General features: G+C 38.6%; 1 protein-coding gene across 1 annotated transcript; it reads left to right on the top strand.

Moving 5' to 3' along the window:
* The first annotated feature begins 15,830 nt into the window (after nt 1-15,830).
* On the top strand, nt 15,831-17,643 carry LOC114537966. The gene is made up of 5 exons (XM_028559082.1): nt 15,831-15,893; nt 16,156-16,288; nt 16,437-16,573; nt 16,734-16,911; nt 17,181-17,643. The coding sequence occupies exons 2-5, from the start codon at nt 16,285-16,287 to the stop codon at nt 17,438-17,440; spliced, it is 579 nt and encodes a 192-aa protein (XP_028414883.1). The 5' UTR covers nt 15,831-15,893; nt 16,156-16,284; the 3' UTR covers nt 17,441-17,643.
* Nucleotides 17,644-18,432: the final 789 nt, after the last annotated feature.

Raw genomic sequence — 18,432 nt, 5'->3', positions numbered from 1 at the left:
TCATGAAACAACCAAATAAATAAAGCATGCAATAGAATTAGATGTTCCGCAAGTTTTAGTATGCATTTGTTAACGTGTTTGTAAAATGTTTAAAAAATAGAAGGATAATCAAAATGTGATTGAACATAGAAATATTTACAAAAGGTTAATTGCACAAATATTTATTAGCTAAAAACAATATTACAATTTACTAACAATAGCATGCGATTAGTATGAAAGTCTCAACGAGTCAACGTCATTTTAAAGTTTCAAGCGTTTTGTACAGGGTGATGGAAGTTCGCATCCTCTGCAGAGCCACTCGCCTTCAGAGCCACTCGCCTTCAGGTTTGTTCTCTACTCGTTCACAAATCATGTGGAACCAGTTGTCGCACATTTCACATTGTATCATGTCGGCCCAGCATTCAGGCATAAGGCAGTGACAAAATACCTCGATCTCACAATTGTTATACTGTTTTTCGAATGGTACAGAGCTCTGGGGATTCACACGAGGAAATGGTTCAAAATATCCTTTCTGCAGACTGGCGAGGAGATGTTGACGCATTTTGCTTTGGTCGTAGGTAACATGCGATGGGTTGGTGTTACCAGCAGCAAGTTCAAACGCGAAGGCGATCGCAAAAACGCCACAGTCGACTCCGCCCCGTTGGATTTGCCTTGGAGGAAGCTCAACTTCGAGTATGTTGTTCTTTACAAGCATGTGATAACATTCTGAGAGCTGTACTTTCATGGACGACGTCAGCTGTTCACAGGGCATGCTGTCATACACTCTAACAAAACCATCGATAGATGTTGAACACACCCAATGATCATGACCAGTATGATGTATTTGAATAGACTCTTTGTTAACTGGTGCAAAAGACGTTTGGCTTAAAACCGTATCTTGCCAACCACAAATGTTTTTGAATTGTTCACGGAGAATTCTTTGTGCTCTGTTGATTACATTATCATCAAGTTTAGCGTTACTGAGGATCAGGTCGAAATCGTGCTTGTCAGCTTTCGTCAATTTCACTTGCGATTGCTTGCCCAGTGGTTCGTGGTATATCTTTAGCCTTGCACTATTGACCGATTTTTTAAGCTCGGTGCCCTCTTTGTTCGAAAGTTTGTATAAACCTTTCGACATGGCCTTGCTGACTGTGTACGGACCAGACCATACTGGTTCGAGTGCACCGCCCTTTCTATCTTTGTTTTTCATGTTCTTCAATACGACAACATCTCCTACCTAATTGGATACAACTTTAATAAGTTTTAACGGTGGACTCCATTTTTGAACATTTTCCCGCCAAAATACGCGACATAGAAAAAAATCTCTTTAACAATTAGTCGCCGAAGGCGAGGTCATTACAAGCCCATATTCACTGAGCTGAAGGCGAAGTGGATATGGGCTTGTAATCACCGAGCCTGAGGCGACTAATTGTTTTAGTATAAATTTCCAAGTGTTTAGATATAATTGATTAACAAAACTTCGGAATGCTGTCTTCTTTAATTTTGGCAACTTTCTCTTCTGTTATTATATGGCGAAACGAGCCGCCATTTAAAAAAAAAACTATAGTCACAGAATGCAGGAAAATCAATAGTCACTTGGAAATTTATACTAAACATTATACTGCTGCTGTAAAATAATAATAATACCTTTAACGGTTGTGGCTGGTGTTTCGCATCATATGCTTTCTTCTGTCTTTCTTGTGCTTTTTCAATGTTCTTCATGGCTTGAGCTTTTACTTCATTCCGAATAGAAATCATGGAGTTAACTTTCTCCTGAAAATCTTCGCCAGCGTCTGTCACTGGATTAACTTGTGGAGCTTCCCTTTCTGGTTTCGATTGGATCTTAATTTCAATAGGCAGAACAGGCGCACGACCAAACATTAGCTCAAATGGAGTGAATTTGGTGGAGTCGTTCTTACTTGTTCTATAAGCAAATAAAACAGCTTTCAAGTGAACATCCCAGTCGTTTTGATTGTCATTGACAAATTTCACCAAGGTTGACTTTAGTGTCTGGTTCATTCTTTCATCAAGGCCGTTTGTTTGCGGGTGGTAAGCAGATGAAATTCTGTGGTCCGTTCCACATAACTCAAAGAGTTTCTGGTTTACTTTGTTCACAAACTCTCGACCTTGGTCCGACATTACTATGTCTGCAACACCATACCGTGTGATGAGGTCATACAAGTTGGTTCGATTCTATGGTCGTAGGTTTATTTATACTTCCAGATTGCATTTTTATCTTATGAGTCATCGCTTATTGTTCCTGTGATTTCATTAAAGCCATTCAAATTTACATGGCTTTGCATAAGCGTGGTTTTCGTGGTTTTCATCACGACGAAAACAAGTTATTGAGATGCTAATTTTATAGAAAAATAGTGTTGCCTGGAATTTACTTAATGACGAAAACAAGTTATTGAGATGCTAATTTTATAGAAAAATAGTGTTGCCTGGAATTTACTTAATGACGAAAACAAGTTATTGAGATGCTAATTTTATAAAAAAGTTAGCGTTGAATGAAATGTATCACTTTGTCATGGGTATGTTGAGAAAGAAATTCTTACAAGTATATTTTCATTTTCCGTTTTTATTTGAAGAGTTACAGTAAGTGTCAGGGCAGATAGCAATTCCTAGAAGTATATACATACATATGAAGGCATTATGCGTGTTTCGCATAAACCACATGTTGCAGAAAAATTATGATCACAAACTTTGTGGATTCCTTAATTCAAAAATCTAAGCTTTGATGGAATTTTTTAATCTAAGAATCTTCGTACTGTTTTCTTAAATGAGTTAGATGATATTTAAGGCATTCAAAACGCTTTGATACAATATCCAAACACAATATGACACAATGATAAAATCCGCGAGGGGGGTACAAATCCGCGAAGGGAGTCCAAATCCGCTAGCGGATTTCGACCCCCATAGGTCCATATTCGCTAGCGGATTTGGACCCCCCCGGTCCATTGACAGGGTTAAACGTAGATGATTCTCAATTTTTCATTCATTCGTTTCAGAAATCGTCTTTAAAAGAGCTCTTTGCCCCCTAACTTCTTCCAGGAGTTCATCCAACCAATTCTTGCTGTTATACAAATATCAAATTAGCACCGTCTTATATACGCTAAATAAGTCCCTTGTCTACACACATGCATTAATACATAACTTCATGTTGTCTGGGCAGTGTGCAGAAGACAAAGTCCGCCATGTTTTTTGCTTCAAAAAGATGGAGGTGAAGCATCCTCGTCCCCAGGGCCTAGCTCTGTTGCTCTCCACACATATGCCCTGGGATTCGCTGTTGATCCCCTTCATCATGATTGGCTCTTTTACACTTAAAGAATGTTGCAGGCAATAATTTTTTTGCGGGTCACTGACAACAAAGTGAACAAACATGGCTGTTACTCCTGCAAAATAAATCTGTTCTGCTTTGATTGTGAATTTGGAGCCCTAGTTTGGAGTTTCTTTGTTACTAGCACTTAATCTTGTCGAACACAACTAACAAGACGCACGTAATTCCCTTTGTGTAACTGTGTATTCATAAGTTATGTCAACTGTGTAAATATAGAATGTACAAAATATATTATAAAGGGTTTACGTTAAAATTGGTAAAGACATGCAAAATCCTACTGATTTTCTGCCTACCTCAGGTCCAAATCACAACAAACAGTGTTCCCGTTTAGCGGACGCAAACAAAAGTACAAAAATTTAAAAACATGCGGAGCGTGGTGCCAGCAAGGCAGTATCATGGCTCCCCTAAATTGTCAATCAATTTATACTAGGCTCCCCGATGGGGAGTCTTCACTATCGTTCTCTGCTTTGAGTAGCAATATAATCTTTTGGATGGGTCGTTCCAATACAGATTGGTTATGTACTTGCTGACCATTATCATTCAAACATGGGTCGCTCACCACAACCTTCATGTTACGTACCAAGCCGTCTTTGTCCTGACGTGCTTCCTTTACCCGTGCAGTTTTCCAATTATTTTGAGCAATTGTCTCATCTTTTAATAAAACTATATCTTTTCCTCCATCGTTTTCAGAAGCAGTTCGAAAGGTATTGAAGTCTTTGCCACCTGTTCACTAGGTTCATGTCATTCCTTTGAAACTCACCTGGGGCTGGCAATAGTATGTGTGTTTTCATAGTTAGTACATGGTTCGGCGTTAGCGGTTCATCATCTACGGAACATGTCATTCCTGCTATCGGGCGGCTGTTAACGATGCATTCAACTTTGCAGAACAGTGTACGTAGCGATTCTTCGTCAAGCTGAGTCCCATGTTGTTCGAGTAGTCCATCAAGCACACTGTGTACAGTTCTGATCATTCGCTCCCAAATGCCACTGGCATTGCTTGTCTTTGGCTTATTTAGTAGCTTAAACTCGAACCAATCACATTCACTTTTGAGCAAGAAATTTCGCACTTCGTTCTGATCCTCTCGTAACTCTGTTCTTGCACCCACCAGATTCGTGCCTTAATCAGAGCATAGCTGTCGGATAGGGCCACGTCTTGCTAGAAAGCATTGAAGAATGTTAATGAATGAGCTAGTTTCTTACGTTTTTGCCACTGAGATGAATCACTTGAGAAGGTAGTCATGTAAAGAGTACTCCGTAGCGTTTTAGTTCTCTTCTTCCTTCTTTTACGTACCAAGGGCCAAAATAGTCTGCACCGCACTAGGTGAAAGGAGCTTCCATCTCTATTCTGTCTAACGTTGCCCCAACATTTCTGACATACAACACAGTTGGTGATATGGTATCCAACAGCAGAGCTGCCGCTGATTATCCAATATCTGTTGGTTCCTAATTCATTCAGCGCTGTCTTGCTGCGATAGTGTCAGATTATCAAGGTTGTTATGTGTCCTCTTTTCAGAATAATGATGATGGGGTTTTCATGTGGTAAGGAAGGTTAGAACATTTCAACCGTCCTCCGACTAGTAGAACACCTTGGTAGTCAATAAATGGTTCTAAGCAATAGAGACAGCTCGTTTTCTTCAATGTGTTCTTAATCTTGAATACATCTTCGCGCTTAGGGTCTTCTGGAGCGAACGCAATGCTTTCATCTCTTCTGGGAATTCGGTTTCCTGAATTATACGTATTATCTCTGATTCAGCCTTCTGGATGTCCTCCACCTTGATTCTTGCCAAGTTCTTTGTTTGTATGTCAGAGGAATTGTGGGTCGAGATTCGGCAGGCAATCTTTGAAATTCATACAGTTTGCAATCGTCCGACGAGCTCAATACCAGCAGGAGAAATAGTCCAGACGGTCGAGCACTGTTGAAAGCTTGGTCTCTGTTGTTCCTTGACTTTACTATCTTATCTGTCCAAAATATGTCGACAATGTTCTCATAATTAAGTTAGGTGTTGAGCATGGTGCTAACGTTGACTGCTACAATGGCTGCTGATAGCTCGAGGCGCTGTATCTTTATGTGTTTGAGTGGTGCAACTCAATTTTCCTATAATGAAGGCGCAATGAACTTCTTATTTGCGATGACAAGGAGCACATACGAACATTGCCCATATCCGACAGTACTTGCGTTGGAGAAGTGATGGATTTCTGTGGAGGTTACATTCTCAAAGCCTGTAGGTGCAAAACATCGTGGAATCTTCATCTTATCAAGAACGAGTAAATCACTTCTAAATTTCTCCCATCTTAGGCGTACATTATTTGGTACTGGATCGTCGCATTCTGCCTTGTCTCTGCACAGGTCTTGAAAGATCTGTTGTCTAATTAGCAAGAAGAGAGCGGCGAAGCCAAGGGGATCGTAGATGGAGCTGATCCTAGACAAAATGCTACGACGAGTGCAGGGTTGTAGTTGGAGAATTACCTGCAGCTTAATTAATTCAGACTCAACAGACCACTGGGTGCCCAATGTCCGCTCAATGGGAGGGGCATCATTGTCAAAGTCTAGATTAGGGATGATTAAGGAAAATTGCCGATTACTGAGGCCGATTATTTATAAGCCAATTATCGTAACTAATTGACCGATTAATCTGTAGCTGCTGGTTCTTTTAAAAAGCAAGAGAAAAATCACAAGATGATCAACAATGAAGTTGTAAATGTAGTTTCATTTTTACAATGCACACTATGTACAATTAAAATCAGCTTAAATCTTGCATGTCAATAGTGAAAGTTTAGTTTTGGCAGATTATGGTGCAAAAACAGGATATTGTCAGCTTTATGCAGAGCTAGTCTGCTGCATTTTTCAGTGGAAATGTTCCCAGCCTCACTGAACACACGCTCCGAATAGATGCTTGAACTTGGTGGGCTAAGACAATTCAGCGCAATGTTGAAAGTATTTGGGTACAGTTTTTTGTTGCAAACCCACCAGGTATACGACACGCTTGTAACGTTTGCAAGGGAAAACCAAGAAATCCATTGACCTCTTCTTCAAGACTTGGAGCGTTGTCGCCAGATGCAACTATCTCTTTGAAACAAGACGATAGATCTTGATGCGGTCCGTCCCTGTGGCTTACCAACACTTTCTCCTTTGGATTTGACAGAACCATGTCTGACTCTGAAGAACCTTGGACAAGATGAAGCTCGTTAACCTAGCGTAGAACGACCATCATCTTTACAAAACTTCGCTTCGCTTCGCTTTGAATCTTCGGTCAATTATTGTAGCCAACACAAAATTCTTGGAGGAAAAAGCTTTGTTTGGAATCTTCTTTCCAAAGCACTGCTCAGCTCATCACCCATTTGTGCGTCCGGCTGTCTTCTCACCGTCATCTCTGCTTACGTATTTCTTCAGCACGGTAATGGCAGGAAACACTTCAGATATGCACAAGTTGTTGTTGCTCATCAGCTGAGTGTATTCCTCAAATGGTTGGAGCAAGAGGAGGTCCTTTTCCATCAGCGACCACTCATTGGGCAAAAGCGTAGTGGTTGGTGTCTCGGCAGAATAAGTGTGATAGCTCTCTTATTCTCCAATAGCCTGTCCAACATGTAGGAGATGGAGTTCCATCTGCAAAACAATAAAAACATTCATATTGATATTAGTGGTAAATAAAAAACTGCATGCTTTCCTTCCCTCCCTTAATATAACAAACAAACTTTTAACTTCTCGCATTTGTTCAAAGTTTCACCATCAAACATTAATATTTTTCGACAAACGCTTTAAATTTGTTTCAAACATGAACAAATGCAAAAAATTTGTTGGGTTTCAAGGTTGTACGCACATGGTAATAACATATAATTTAACCCACCTTGTCGCCACATCCTGAATCAACTTTTTCTTCGGAAGGCCAAGATCATCCTGGATTTTTTCTAGCCTGCTACTCCCGCGTGCAGAGTGACAAAAGTGTGTGACAATTCGTTTTGCCTTTGCAATCGTATCGCTGACGACTGTTCATATCCAAGCTTGACCAGGTTCAATACTCTGTTGCAATGACATCTGAGTTTTTAGTTTCTTTCTCATTTCTTTCTTGCTCTGGTATGGTAATAACTGAGTTGCGATCCTTTCTAAGTTAGGGCGTGAAGGGATACAAATGTGGTGTCGGATTGATCATCCAATAGGGCATACACAAATACGGCGTTCCAGGGGTTGTTTACATGATGCAGCCACACAGGAATTATCATGGAACTAACAATGTCACCACAGTCCTTCTTGTTACTGACAGACTTGGTACAGTGAGTTATTTGTTGCTCTGTCTTGTCTTCAGCTTTAGGGATTTCCTCCGAATTCCGCTTCAGATCACCATGGAGGGATGTTGGATGATTTTTCTTACAGGTATTACATTTTCTTTGCTCCTTGCTGGCTCTTGACACATGTCCCTGTCCAAGACATCTGTCTGAAACGGAGCCCCTTCATTTTGGCAAACTCTTTCTGAGTCTTGACATCCATATTCGTACACGTACAAGAATACCTTGCCCATCACCATGAGTATTGCTAGCCCAATATGTAGACGCATCCTATTTTTAGTCTCTGGTTTCAAACAATTTTTTACAAATGCCAACACACCACTTGAATTTGTTTCCCATCTGCTCAATGGTAAAGGGAAAGGCAGAATGTTTCTCTCCTTCATCTGCTTTAGCACATGGTTGTAGATTTCCGTGTTAGTGGATCTCCTGTTGTTTGAGAAGATCAGCTTCTTATGACTTTCACAGTTGACAATTATGTCAACCATATTGTCAATATATTCTGAGGGCCATAGCATTCTTCTTCCAGATGCCTTCTTTCCTTTTCTTTCGTTTTTGTTTTGCAGAATGTCTGCGACTTCATCATCATCTTCATCCCAATCACTGTTGATCGGTTTGACTGTATCGTTACTGTTTTGTCTGTGCGGTTGCAAGGATAAAAAGCACCTGTTACAGTATGTGCAACACTGACATTTTCAACCCAGCCATCAGTATCTTCATCAACGTCGAACGATTACAACAAAACTTTTGCAACTTACATGTGTATTTTGTAGCCCTCTTACATGCAACACAATGTTGTTGTTCGCCCGCCATGTTGTAAATGTGTAGTTTGTGGATCACAAAAAGCGGAAGGCATTGTGTTGTGGGATTGAAATCTAATTATAATAATTTATGCATTTTAATTTTACGACGGAATTTTATTGTATAAATTGCTGTCTCATTTCGGTCGAATTACATGACAAAGGTCGTCGCAAAACTCGACAGCGTCTCATTTAATTCAACGTGTTGAATAAAATCAGTTTAGACGTCACATTCAATTAGTCACATTAAAATTTTTATGCCTATGTGAATTAGAAGTGAGACATCCAGACAAAAGAATATGCAAATTTAATTAAATCGACAAACTGTTATGTAGCAAAATTTACATAAATTCCTGTTCATTTGATAACGAATTTTTAGGTCCTATGCCTTCAACATGTCCTTGGTTTCTGTCTATGCAAGTTTGACAGCGTCGAAGGATGCCTTGAACTGCTTGTTGAACCAGTATCATAAAATGTTTTTACAATGTTTGTTGTTCTGTGCTTAATAAAGGCATTGTGATCTTCAAAGCTATCGTTGAACATTGAATAAGCAGAATTTTTGCGATAAACCAGACACAGTACTAACATGCGGTGCCCGCAATGCTTGCCTAGAAATAAAACGTCCGCTCATTTCTAACGACATCACCAACTTACATTCTCCTGTCGACCGCAGCCTGGTTGGTTGGTACATTAAGGTCAAAATTGCCCCATTTTAAGATCTTCAGAAATAAAATATTTAGGCTAAAAATACTATCTAAAAATACTATCAAAATGAAGAGAAACGTGAGACGAATAAACTGGTGTAGAGCCAGGAACTAGAAAAGTAACGATACAGAAGTCAAGGATTAAGCGTACTGCATTTTTAATTTGTTTAATGAGCGATTTGTCATAAAGTTCACTTATTGAAACTATACTTTAAAACCTTCGAAATAGAATATATTTGGCTCAAAATACTATAAAATAAATCGTAATGTAAGACCGATCCACTTATTTAAGGACGAAAATTAAAAGAGAAAACCAACGATATGAAAGATATCAAAGACCAAACTTACTATTACTAGTAAAGTATAAGCATAGTAATTTTGAGCGATTTGTCAACAATTCAATTTCGTTTGTCTTTCAAATGTCATAAATCGCTGCGAATACTCTTGTTTAGTAATATATTTAAGACCTGTAAGTATAATTTCTTACGCTGAATCGAATGGTGGTATTTTTGTCCTTCTTGGGTGCATAAAAGCAGAGATACATGCAATTATCAGAGTTTGAGATTGAAATTGAAAAAATAACGTTCCTTTAAAAAAGGAATTTGGCAAACGTACAACAAGATTAATAGTAATAATTAGGAAAAAATTCCAAGCATTCCAAGCATGTGCAAATTGATGCGAACAAACAAACTCACAGGCAGAATATAATGCGGTGCCAAACTTGGCGCGGGCACCACAAATTGCATTTCAGTTTTCAATAATAATTAGATTTAAAGCCCTTTGGGACTAATTTTCAATAAAACAAACCTCCAATTCCCATTGGCTGAAAATTGCGATTTTTATAAACTTTTTTGTCGAACCACTACTTTAAACTACCTGCATCTCTTAGAGACACAGTTAAAAGCGAACTGTCGGACATGGAAGCAAACGGAATCATTAAGAAAGTCAATGGTCCTATGGCATGGGTTAATTCTATGGTCGTTAACAAGAATAACTTCGGCAAGTTACGCATATGCATAGATCCTCATGACCTGAATAAAGCGATACGTCGTGAACTTTACCAATTGTAAATTTTGTAGCTAAATTTGCACACCGCTCCTCTTTGCGAACTGATCAAGAAGAGCGTTGCATTTCATTGGCTAGATATACACGACAAGGCATTTTCAGCCCTAAAGAACATTCTCGTTGAACCTGAAACTCTTTGCTACTATGATGTAATCAAACCTGAACCCAACGCAGATATGCTCAAATCGAAAAAGAGCTTTTAGCCATTGTCTTTGGCTGCAAACAGTTTCATCAGTATGTCTATGGTAAAACAATCACCATAGAAACGGACCATAAGCCTCTCGAGAACATTTTTCAAAAGCCCTTACACAAGCACCGAGTTGTCTTCAGAAAATGCTGATGCAAATTCAAGAGTATGACATCAACCTAGTTTACAAGAAAGGCAGCAAAATGTACCTAGCAGATGCCTTATCCCGTGCTTTTCTACCAGAGCTCCAGGAAGAGCAATTCCAAAGGGACTTAAAATCTGAAAGTTATATTCACCTCATGTCAACAGAGTCCTATGTCACTGACAGAAAAATCACAGCAATCAAAACTGAGATTGTGATGATGAGACCATGCAAAAGTTTCATGCACAGATCGAAAGCGGTTGGCCAGAACATCGATCATTGGTCCCAGCTGAAATACGAACTTATTACCCTTATCGCCATGATCTCACCACTCAAGATGGTCTCATCTACAAAGCTCATAACATTTTAATCCCTCCAAAGTTACGAGCAGAAACCCTCACCAACTCCACCATTCCCATCAAGGCATCGCGAAAACTAAACATCTCGCTCGCGAAAGTATCTTTTGGCCTGGAATGAGCACACAGATAGACAAGCAAAGATCCAAATGCGAGACATGCCTGACAAATGTCGACGGTAACCCACAAGAACCTCTCAAACCACACAAAATCCCTCAACGTCCATAGCAAAAAGTCGGAACCAACCTTTTCGAGTGGAAAAGGTAAGCCACATTTAATCGTTGTAGATTACTACAGTCGCTATTCCGAAGCGAAGCTGCACTACGCAACACGAAAGCACAGACTGTGATTTTGAAAACCCAATCCATATTCAGTCAACACGGCATCCCTGAAGAGGTTATTTCAGACATTGGACCTCAATATTCCTCCCAAGAATACCAGCAAATTGCGAAAGAGTACGGTTTCACCCACACAACGATTAGCCCGCGATTTCCACAGTCTGGTGGTCTACGTGAGAAAACCGTACAGACTGTCAAGCGCATCTTGGAAAAATGTCACACGAACAACCAAGACCCCTACCTAGCTCTCCTCGACTATAGAAATACTCCGATAGACAGGGTCAGTCCTGCACAAGCCTTGATGAGCTGCAGACTTCGTTCTACACTTCCAATAACCTAGTGCAAACTCCAACCCTTGCTTATCAATGGTCGTCAATTCTCAGCTACTCGCCAACAACAGCAACAAAATCAGAAAAAATACCACGACAAAACAGCTAAACCTCTTTCTCCCTTGAGAAAAGGTGACATAGTGCGATTTAAGCTTGATCCTAGCTCCAAAGTGGGACAAGGCAAAGATCAACTACATGAGACACCGCGAAGTTACGTTATTGAAACGAAAGGCAGGAAGTTACATTATTGAAATGAAAGGCGGAATACAACACCGAAGAAACAGACGACACAGAAAACCAACGAGCCTTCTTTTGACTCGATTGAAGCGCAGACTGAGAATCTTATGCCAACAAACCAAACCAATCATGACCAAAGACGAGAAACCAACTACCCCACATCAGCCACAGGAAATTCTCCTAAAAGAAGCCGTTATGGACGCATAGTTAATCAAAACCCGAACTATAAAAGTTAACAAATGAACAATTAGAAACAGCTATGAACAATATACAGGGTGTCTTATGGAATGCCATAGCTGTCTTACGTGGTATATATTCATTATATGCGGTGCATTTTTCTTTATATGCTGTCCTTTTGACATTATATGCGGTGCTTTTGTCTCTATATGCTGTCCTTTTGACATTATATGCGGTGCATTTTTAGTGCAAAGTTTCAAAGAAACTTTGCAGTATTGTGATGAGTAGGGAAATTCACATCAGTCATTCATACAGTCATAGTGTAAACTTTCCGGGGGGTAGTTTATTTTATGCTTTTAGTAACTTTTTGTACATGATCTGTAATTTAAAGTTTTTAAATCAGTTTAACTTGCTTTATTTATTAATGCACTATCCCTTTTGCTAATTTCACCAAAATATTGATGAATTTTGACCGTTACTGTAAATTTTGAAGCATTGTTTTTTCGTGGTTTGGGTTTTGTTTTAAAGAGACTTGCCCCCGGAACACCCGATTTTTTCTTATACGTCGCAACTGCGCATGGGCCGTCGAGCCTTGAATATTATTCACAATGTGAAGAAGCCAGGAGCGACGAGCATTGCTTGAAAACATTCGGGCGTAAAAATCGAGCAATTCTTTGAGAATCTACGCAATTTATCAACTTATGTTATGATTTACGAACATTCAATTCAACACAAGTATAAATTGGAAGGTTTATTCCATAAATAGAGCTAAGAGGATAGGATGAAATGACGCTGTGTTGTTTATGTATTAATAATTTGATAGATCTCTTACACGAATATATATTATGTCAATAGCAAGTCGGTCCTGATATTCTGCATACAGTACATAAATGATACTATACAAAACTGACATTTTGTGCAGTAATTAAATCATTTTAGCGGTATACAGTATTGATTATAGGTATATTGTTTTGTATCCATTTACGCGTCGACGTTCCACATCATAGATATAATATGCAATGTGGTTTATTTACATTATTTAGAACGCAACTATTTTTGCTGTTCTTATGAAATGACGGATAAATTGTTGCCATCATATAAATGTAGTGAATGTACACTTCGTCACAGTTGTTTGACGAAGAAAAGAGACTAAACTGAGAAAATCGTGCCCGGTTTACATGAGCAACTAAAATATATCCTAAGGTAGGCAACTTCAATCACAATATTGAATATTCACATGGACACATGCAAACAATCCGAAAATACTTCAATTTATCCCTAAAACCCAGCTAAAATAACAAGAGAAATGAAATCTACGATAATTTTACTATACACTGACTATATTTTAATAATGAAAATAAGTTATGAAAGCGAGAAAAATGCGAAACGTTTTTGATATTTTATCATAGGCGGCCAGAACTGATCTTGCTGACCTCGCGCGACGCTCATGTTGTCTGAACAGTCATAATAAAAGACTGTTCAGACAACATGAGCGTCGCGCGAGGTCAGCGAGATCAGTTCTCGGCCGCCTATGATTTTATACTCATTTTTTGAATGGGCCGATGCTGGACCCGCGCTGTTGACTTTTTGAGAACGTTTGAAAATGACGAGTTTGTAATCTCACTGCCTGTTTTTGTTCTCGCTGTTGTGACAGCCAATCAGATAGCAAATTCGTCATTTTCAAACGTTCTCAAAAGTCAACAAACTTTTCGCATTTTTCTCGCTTCCATTAGTTCCATAACTTGTTTTAATTATTAAAATATAGTCAGTGTATAGTAAAATTATCGTAGATTTCATTTCTCTTGTTATTTTAGCTTAGTTTTAGGGATAAATTGACGTATTTTTGGACTGTTTGCATGTGTGCATGTGAATATTGTGATTGAAGTTGCCTACCTTAGGATTATTATACTATACAATAGCTACCTACATTGCCTTGTCAGACAAGCAAGTCGCCTGTTGTAAGTAACAAGATTTAAGTATATTAGCATGTAAATAAATGACATATGTGTGAATTTCATGAAAGTGTACATTTTTAAATCAAATAAAACCATTCGCCATTGGGCTGCCTATGCTGCGACTAACGTAACTTCACTAACTTGAGTACTTTGAGTAATTTCCTTTTCATTAATGTTTAACCTAGTTCATTATATTTTACTGGCATAAATCAAAATGTTTGGGCATGGAAACTTTGCACTATCCTTGGATTCCTAGTTCTTTATATGCTGTCCTTTTGACATTATACGCGGTGCATTTCTCTTTATATGCCATGCAATTGACATTATATGAAAAATCATTATACTCAATTTCATTATCTGGTACCCAGCCTTTTACATTTCGCACGCGGACAAAAAAACTACGTGGTCCTAACATGAAGTTCTTCATAAGGCAGCAAAACTTCGCTGTTCGCAAACGAATTGGCGGGAAAGATTGATTTCACTGGTTTTTACACCGCATAACACCGCATATATTTGCATTTTGAAATTCTATAATAATACTGGTAATAATTTAAATTTGATGCGGGATGGAAAAAGTTCTCGAGGAAATAGGTCTTGGGACACATAGTCAACGCTTTAAAGAAGAACGAATCGAGCCAGAGATTGTTTTAGCAATGACTGATGGCGAACTTACACGTCTTGGAATATCCACTGTGGGAGATCGCGTTCGTCTTCGGCGAGCATGTAGAGTTTGCACATCCATCACAAGTACAGAGCATTCGAATTCGGGGCCGGGGGACGCAGAATCATCTTCAAATTCCTCTAGTGAGCCTACTACTGTGTCTCATGGTGCATCTAGTGCAGTGCCATCTTTGGCTTCTGTTGCATCGGAGAGATTGAGGCTTTTTAATCCTCGCCATTCAAGAACAGGCTGCTCTTCGCGGAAAAGAAAGGCAACTGGTGGGCGAACATGGACTGCGCAATTTCTTTGCCTGGCCGACCGAAGGCAATCAAAGATCCCAAATTCCGTTGAAAAACAAATTTTGCATAATGCTGGGTTGGGTTTGAAGAAAATTAGATTTCAAGCAAGTGACAACGCCCAACAGTGGTAGACAAATAGTTGATGAAAGTCTGATACTGGTGAACCAATTGGTTTTCCCAAACTTCGTGACAAAGGTGGGTTTGAATTGCTTCGCTGCTTACCTAACTGTAGAGAACTAACAATTATTGATTCTCCATGGACTGTTGGAAACCTAAAGGCAAATCTTGGAAGTCAGTCTAAAATCTATGTCAGACCCATCCAAAGGAATCTGGCAACTACCTCAATTCAATCTGATGCAAATATTCAGATTAAAGAAAAATGTGAAGGTTGTCAGAAAGAATATGCAATGAATGAATTGCGTTCTCATTTGTACAGCTGTACAGCTGGTATTTTATCTTCAGATTCTTCTGAAAATGAAATGATTCTAACCACATTCAAGCTAGCAACTCTACATCCGAGATTGAGATAAATGGAAACAGTGAGAGGATAACATCAATGGAAATATTGGGACAACCTACCGTTATTGCTCACCGACAACTAACTGGTAGTGTTCAACCACAAACAAGCACCACTGAAAGGCCTGTTAGTGTTGATGTTGAACAATTACCTGATATAAATGCTGAAACAAGCATTTCAGTAATTGCAAATCAACAAGTGAACAGTCCACAACAGAATATTGCCAACAGACCTATTTCTATTGAAGATGACATGCAAGGTCCAATAGATATGAACGAACTTGAGCGTCGTGTAGGTGAAGTAGTAGAGCAGTGCAAGGAAAGTGATGTGGTCAGCAACAAAGAAATTCTTCGCTTATTACAATCTAAGATACTACAAGGGAGGAGTCTTGACATTGAAAGGGAAGATGTCTGCCCAGAAGACAAGTTACATTTATGTTGATCGTTACAACTTATTGGAAACTGCATTAGAAGAGATTGCTGCAATAGATAATCTTTTCCTCACATTGTGTGTCCAGTTTTATGGGGAGGTAAACAATAATACTGTATTTTTTGTCAGATTTGAAGTTACTACATATATTGTAGTAAGACACAAATTTATCAAACTTCATATAGATTTTGCAATACAATATTGGGGGACCCCTTTCTAATGGACTCCAACTTCCCCCCTAAAACTCTTGTGAATGCTCCAGGCCCTTATCTTTAAATTATTATGCAAATGTCACAATGAATATTTCAATCTTTCTAATTGTTATTTTTTATTAATTATTCTTAAAAAAATATTTTATATAGCAAGCCCAGGACTATGGTGGGCCCAGACGGGAATTTTTTAGATTAGCTCTTCGGGAGATAAAAGAAAAATATTTTGACCATGGTTTGCGCGAACTCCTGAAAGATGAATATGAAATTGTTGGAACCATAATGGGTATGTTTATAATCAATTAACAATTTAACCACCTATCAAACTCCAGATTACCCATTGGCATAACAAGCACAATAATTGGGGGGTACATGTTCATATGTGATTCCCCCCAATTATCTCAAAAATTTTGTTATTTTCTTTGCTCATACAGGCCTAAGTATCTTGCAAAATGGGAAACTTCCTCAGTTTATTCCACCAGATGTCATTTCTGCCTTATTTGATGTGAATGTCAAATTGGCCTGCATTGAAAATCTAAGGACTGGTCTTAAGAAAGTGGGAATCTTTCAGGTGAGAAGATATTTTGTTGACATTATTATATGGTTGGTACAAAAAATTTTGTAGAATGCTAAATGTTGTAACAATTATTTAACAATGTAGTGAATATTGCTAGTTAACAGTATTGCTAATGGAAGTGCATGGTAATATTTTGGCTGAATTATCATTTCAGATTTGCAGCCAGATGCCATCAATGCAAGATGTATTTAGGTTCAATCCATCTTCCACATTAACAATACGAAAATTGAATGCCTTGTTGTCTCCACAATTCAGTCCAACTGGCTCAAATAGGAGGCGTTTTGAGGGTGCAGTTTATGCTGTATTCTGCAAATATGTTCGCGAGGTCGCGGGTATGTGTAGTCATAGTTTAGTCATGTGTACTTAAAGTGATTTTTCATCCCATTTTGCAACTTTAGGGTGGGTAGGAATGGAAAAGTTAACATCTTGAAGTGGTACACAATCCTTATTTTTACACTAAATTGGTGTTATATCAAAGGAAAACTTCAATAACGAAACAAATTAACTGAATTTGATACTTTTTGGTCAAAATGTCAGAAAAACAAACGTCTGTGGATTTTTTTATTTAATATTTACCTAAACACAACTTATACAATTTCAGGTGGACGCCGGGGAGATGTTACATTGGCACATATACTTCAGTTTGCAACCTCAACTGATGAAGAGCCATTATTGGGATTCACAGTAGCACCGTCCATTATATTCCAAGAATTTACTCAATCATTTTTGCCCACAGCAAATACATGTGTAAATGCTATGACTCTACCTCATGCATCCATAACTGTTCAACTACCCCATGACCAAAAGCTGTGGGAATTATATGATGAAGCTTTCTTGAATGCATATTTTGGAAATATGTGAGTGTATTGCTTATCACATTGTGATCATTAGGCTTCTGGTTAAATGGAAACAGGAAGTAATATAATTTGGTTGACATTCTGAACAAGTAACCCAAGTGTTAGTAAAGCCTTTATGAGCTTTGTGTTTTGTTTCTTAATATTAGTTAAGGGTCCATACAGTATAAAATGTTAATATATATACATTGTGGGACTCAAACAATTGAAATTAAATATGTTTGCATGATTAAATGACTAATGAAAATGTTATATAATATCAACTTTCTCTGAAATAGTGTTTATGACAACTTTAATTAGTTAAGCTGCTTGTGTGTTGTTCAATAATTTCAAGAGCCTTCATGTATTTCCCAACATTGTAGTCACCTTGACTAGATCTAATAGAGTTGAGCTCTTCCATGCAGTCATCAGTAAGTTCGAGTATTGGTGGTGCAAAAATTGGTCGATCTGATTCATCTTCATCGATATTTTCGAGACCCTCTGCCCCATACAACTGTATTTCATCAGCTGACAACTCAATTCCAACAGGATTTTGAACCTGACCTGCAATCCATAACCTCAATGGACTTGACCTTACAGTACGCATACGGTGATTGCTCCATGCTCTTTGCCACAGTTTTAGCTTGCTATTAATTTCATCCATATACACATAATGCAAGGCAGCGATATGCTCATCATTTATAGGATCAAGAAAATGCTGGTCCTCAAGAAAGTAGAATAAATGGTAGTAATAGCTCAATACCCCCTGAAAAACATCACGCCACAACCTTTCAATTCGTTGGTTGTGCGTACTTCGCCCAGTGATTATACTACCACGATTACTACCCCTCTTTTCGATCATATAATCTGCTATACCGACATTCTCTAGACCTTTGTCAGTTCTCACTCTGTCAGGCAAACCATAGTCAGAGACAGCATTTGTGAAACAAGAGAGGAGAGTATCTGCCTTGTTGTTATTGGTGCAGTCCAACATGACCGGCAAACGACTAAATCCATCTA

Source organism: Dendronephthya gigantea, unplaced genomic scaffold (assembly GCF_004324835.1).
Source record: "Dendronephthya gigantea isolate DGI-Jeju-01 unplaced genomic scaffold, DenGig_1.0 000170F, whole genome shotgun sequence".
Classification (NCBI taxonomy): domain Eukaryota; kingdom Metazoa; phylum Cnidaria; class Anthozoa; order Malacalcyonacea; family Nephtheidae; genus Dendronephthya; species Dendronephthya gigantea.
The sequence above is the reverse complement of the archived record's forward strand: the minus strand, read 5'-3'. Positions and strand labels throughout refer to the sequence as shown.

Excerpts from the sequence above, each read along its gene's own strand:
- LOC114537966 (XM_028559082.1), top strand. Across the intron at positions 16,574-16,733 it reads AGAAAGTGGGAATCTTTCAG|ATTTGCAGCCAGATGCCATC; the intron begins GTGAGAAGATAT and ends TTATCATTTCAG. Across the intron at positions 16,912-17,180 it reads ATATGTTCGCGAGGTCGCGG|GTGGACGCCGGGGAGATGTT; the intron begins GTATGTGTAGTC and ends ATACAATTTCAG.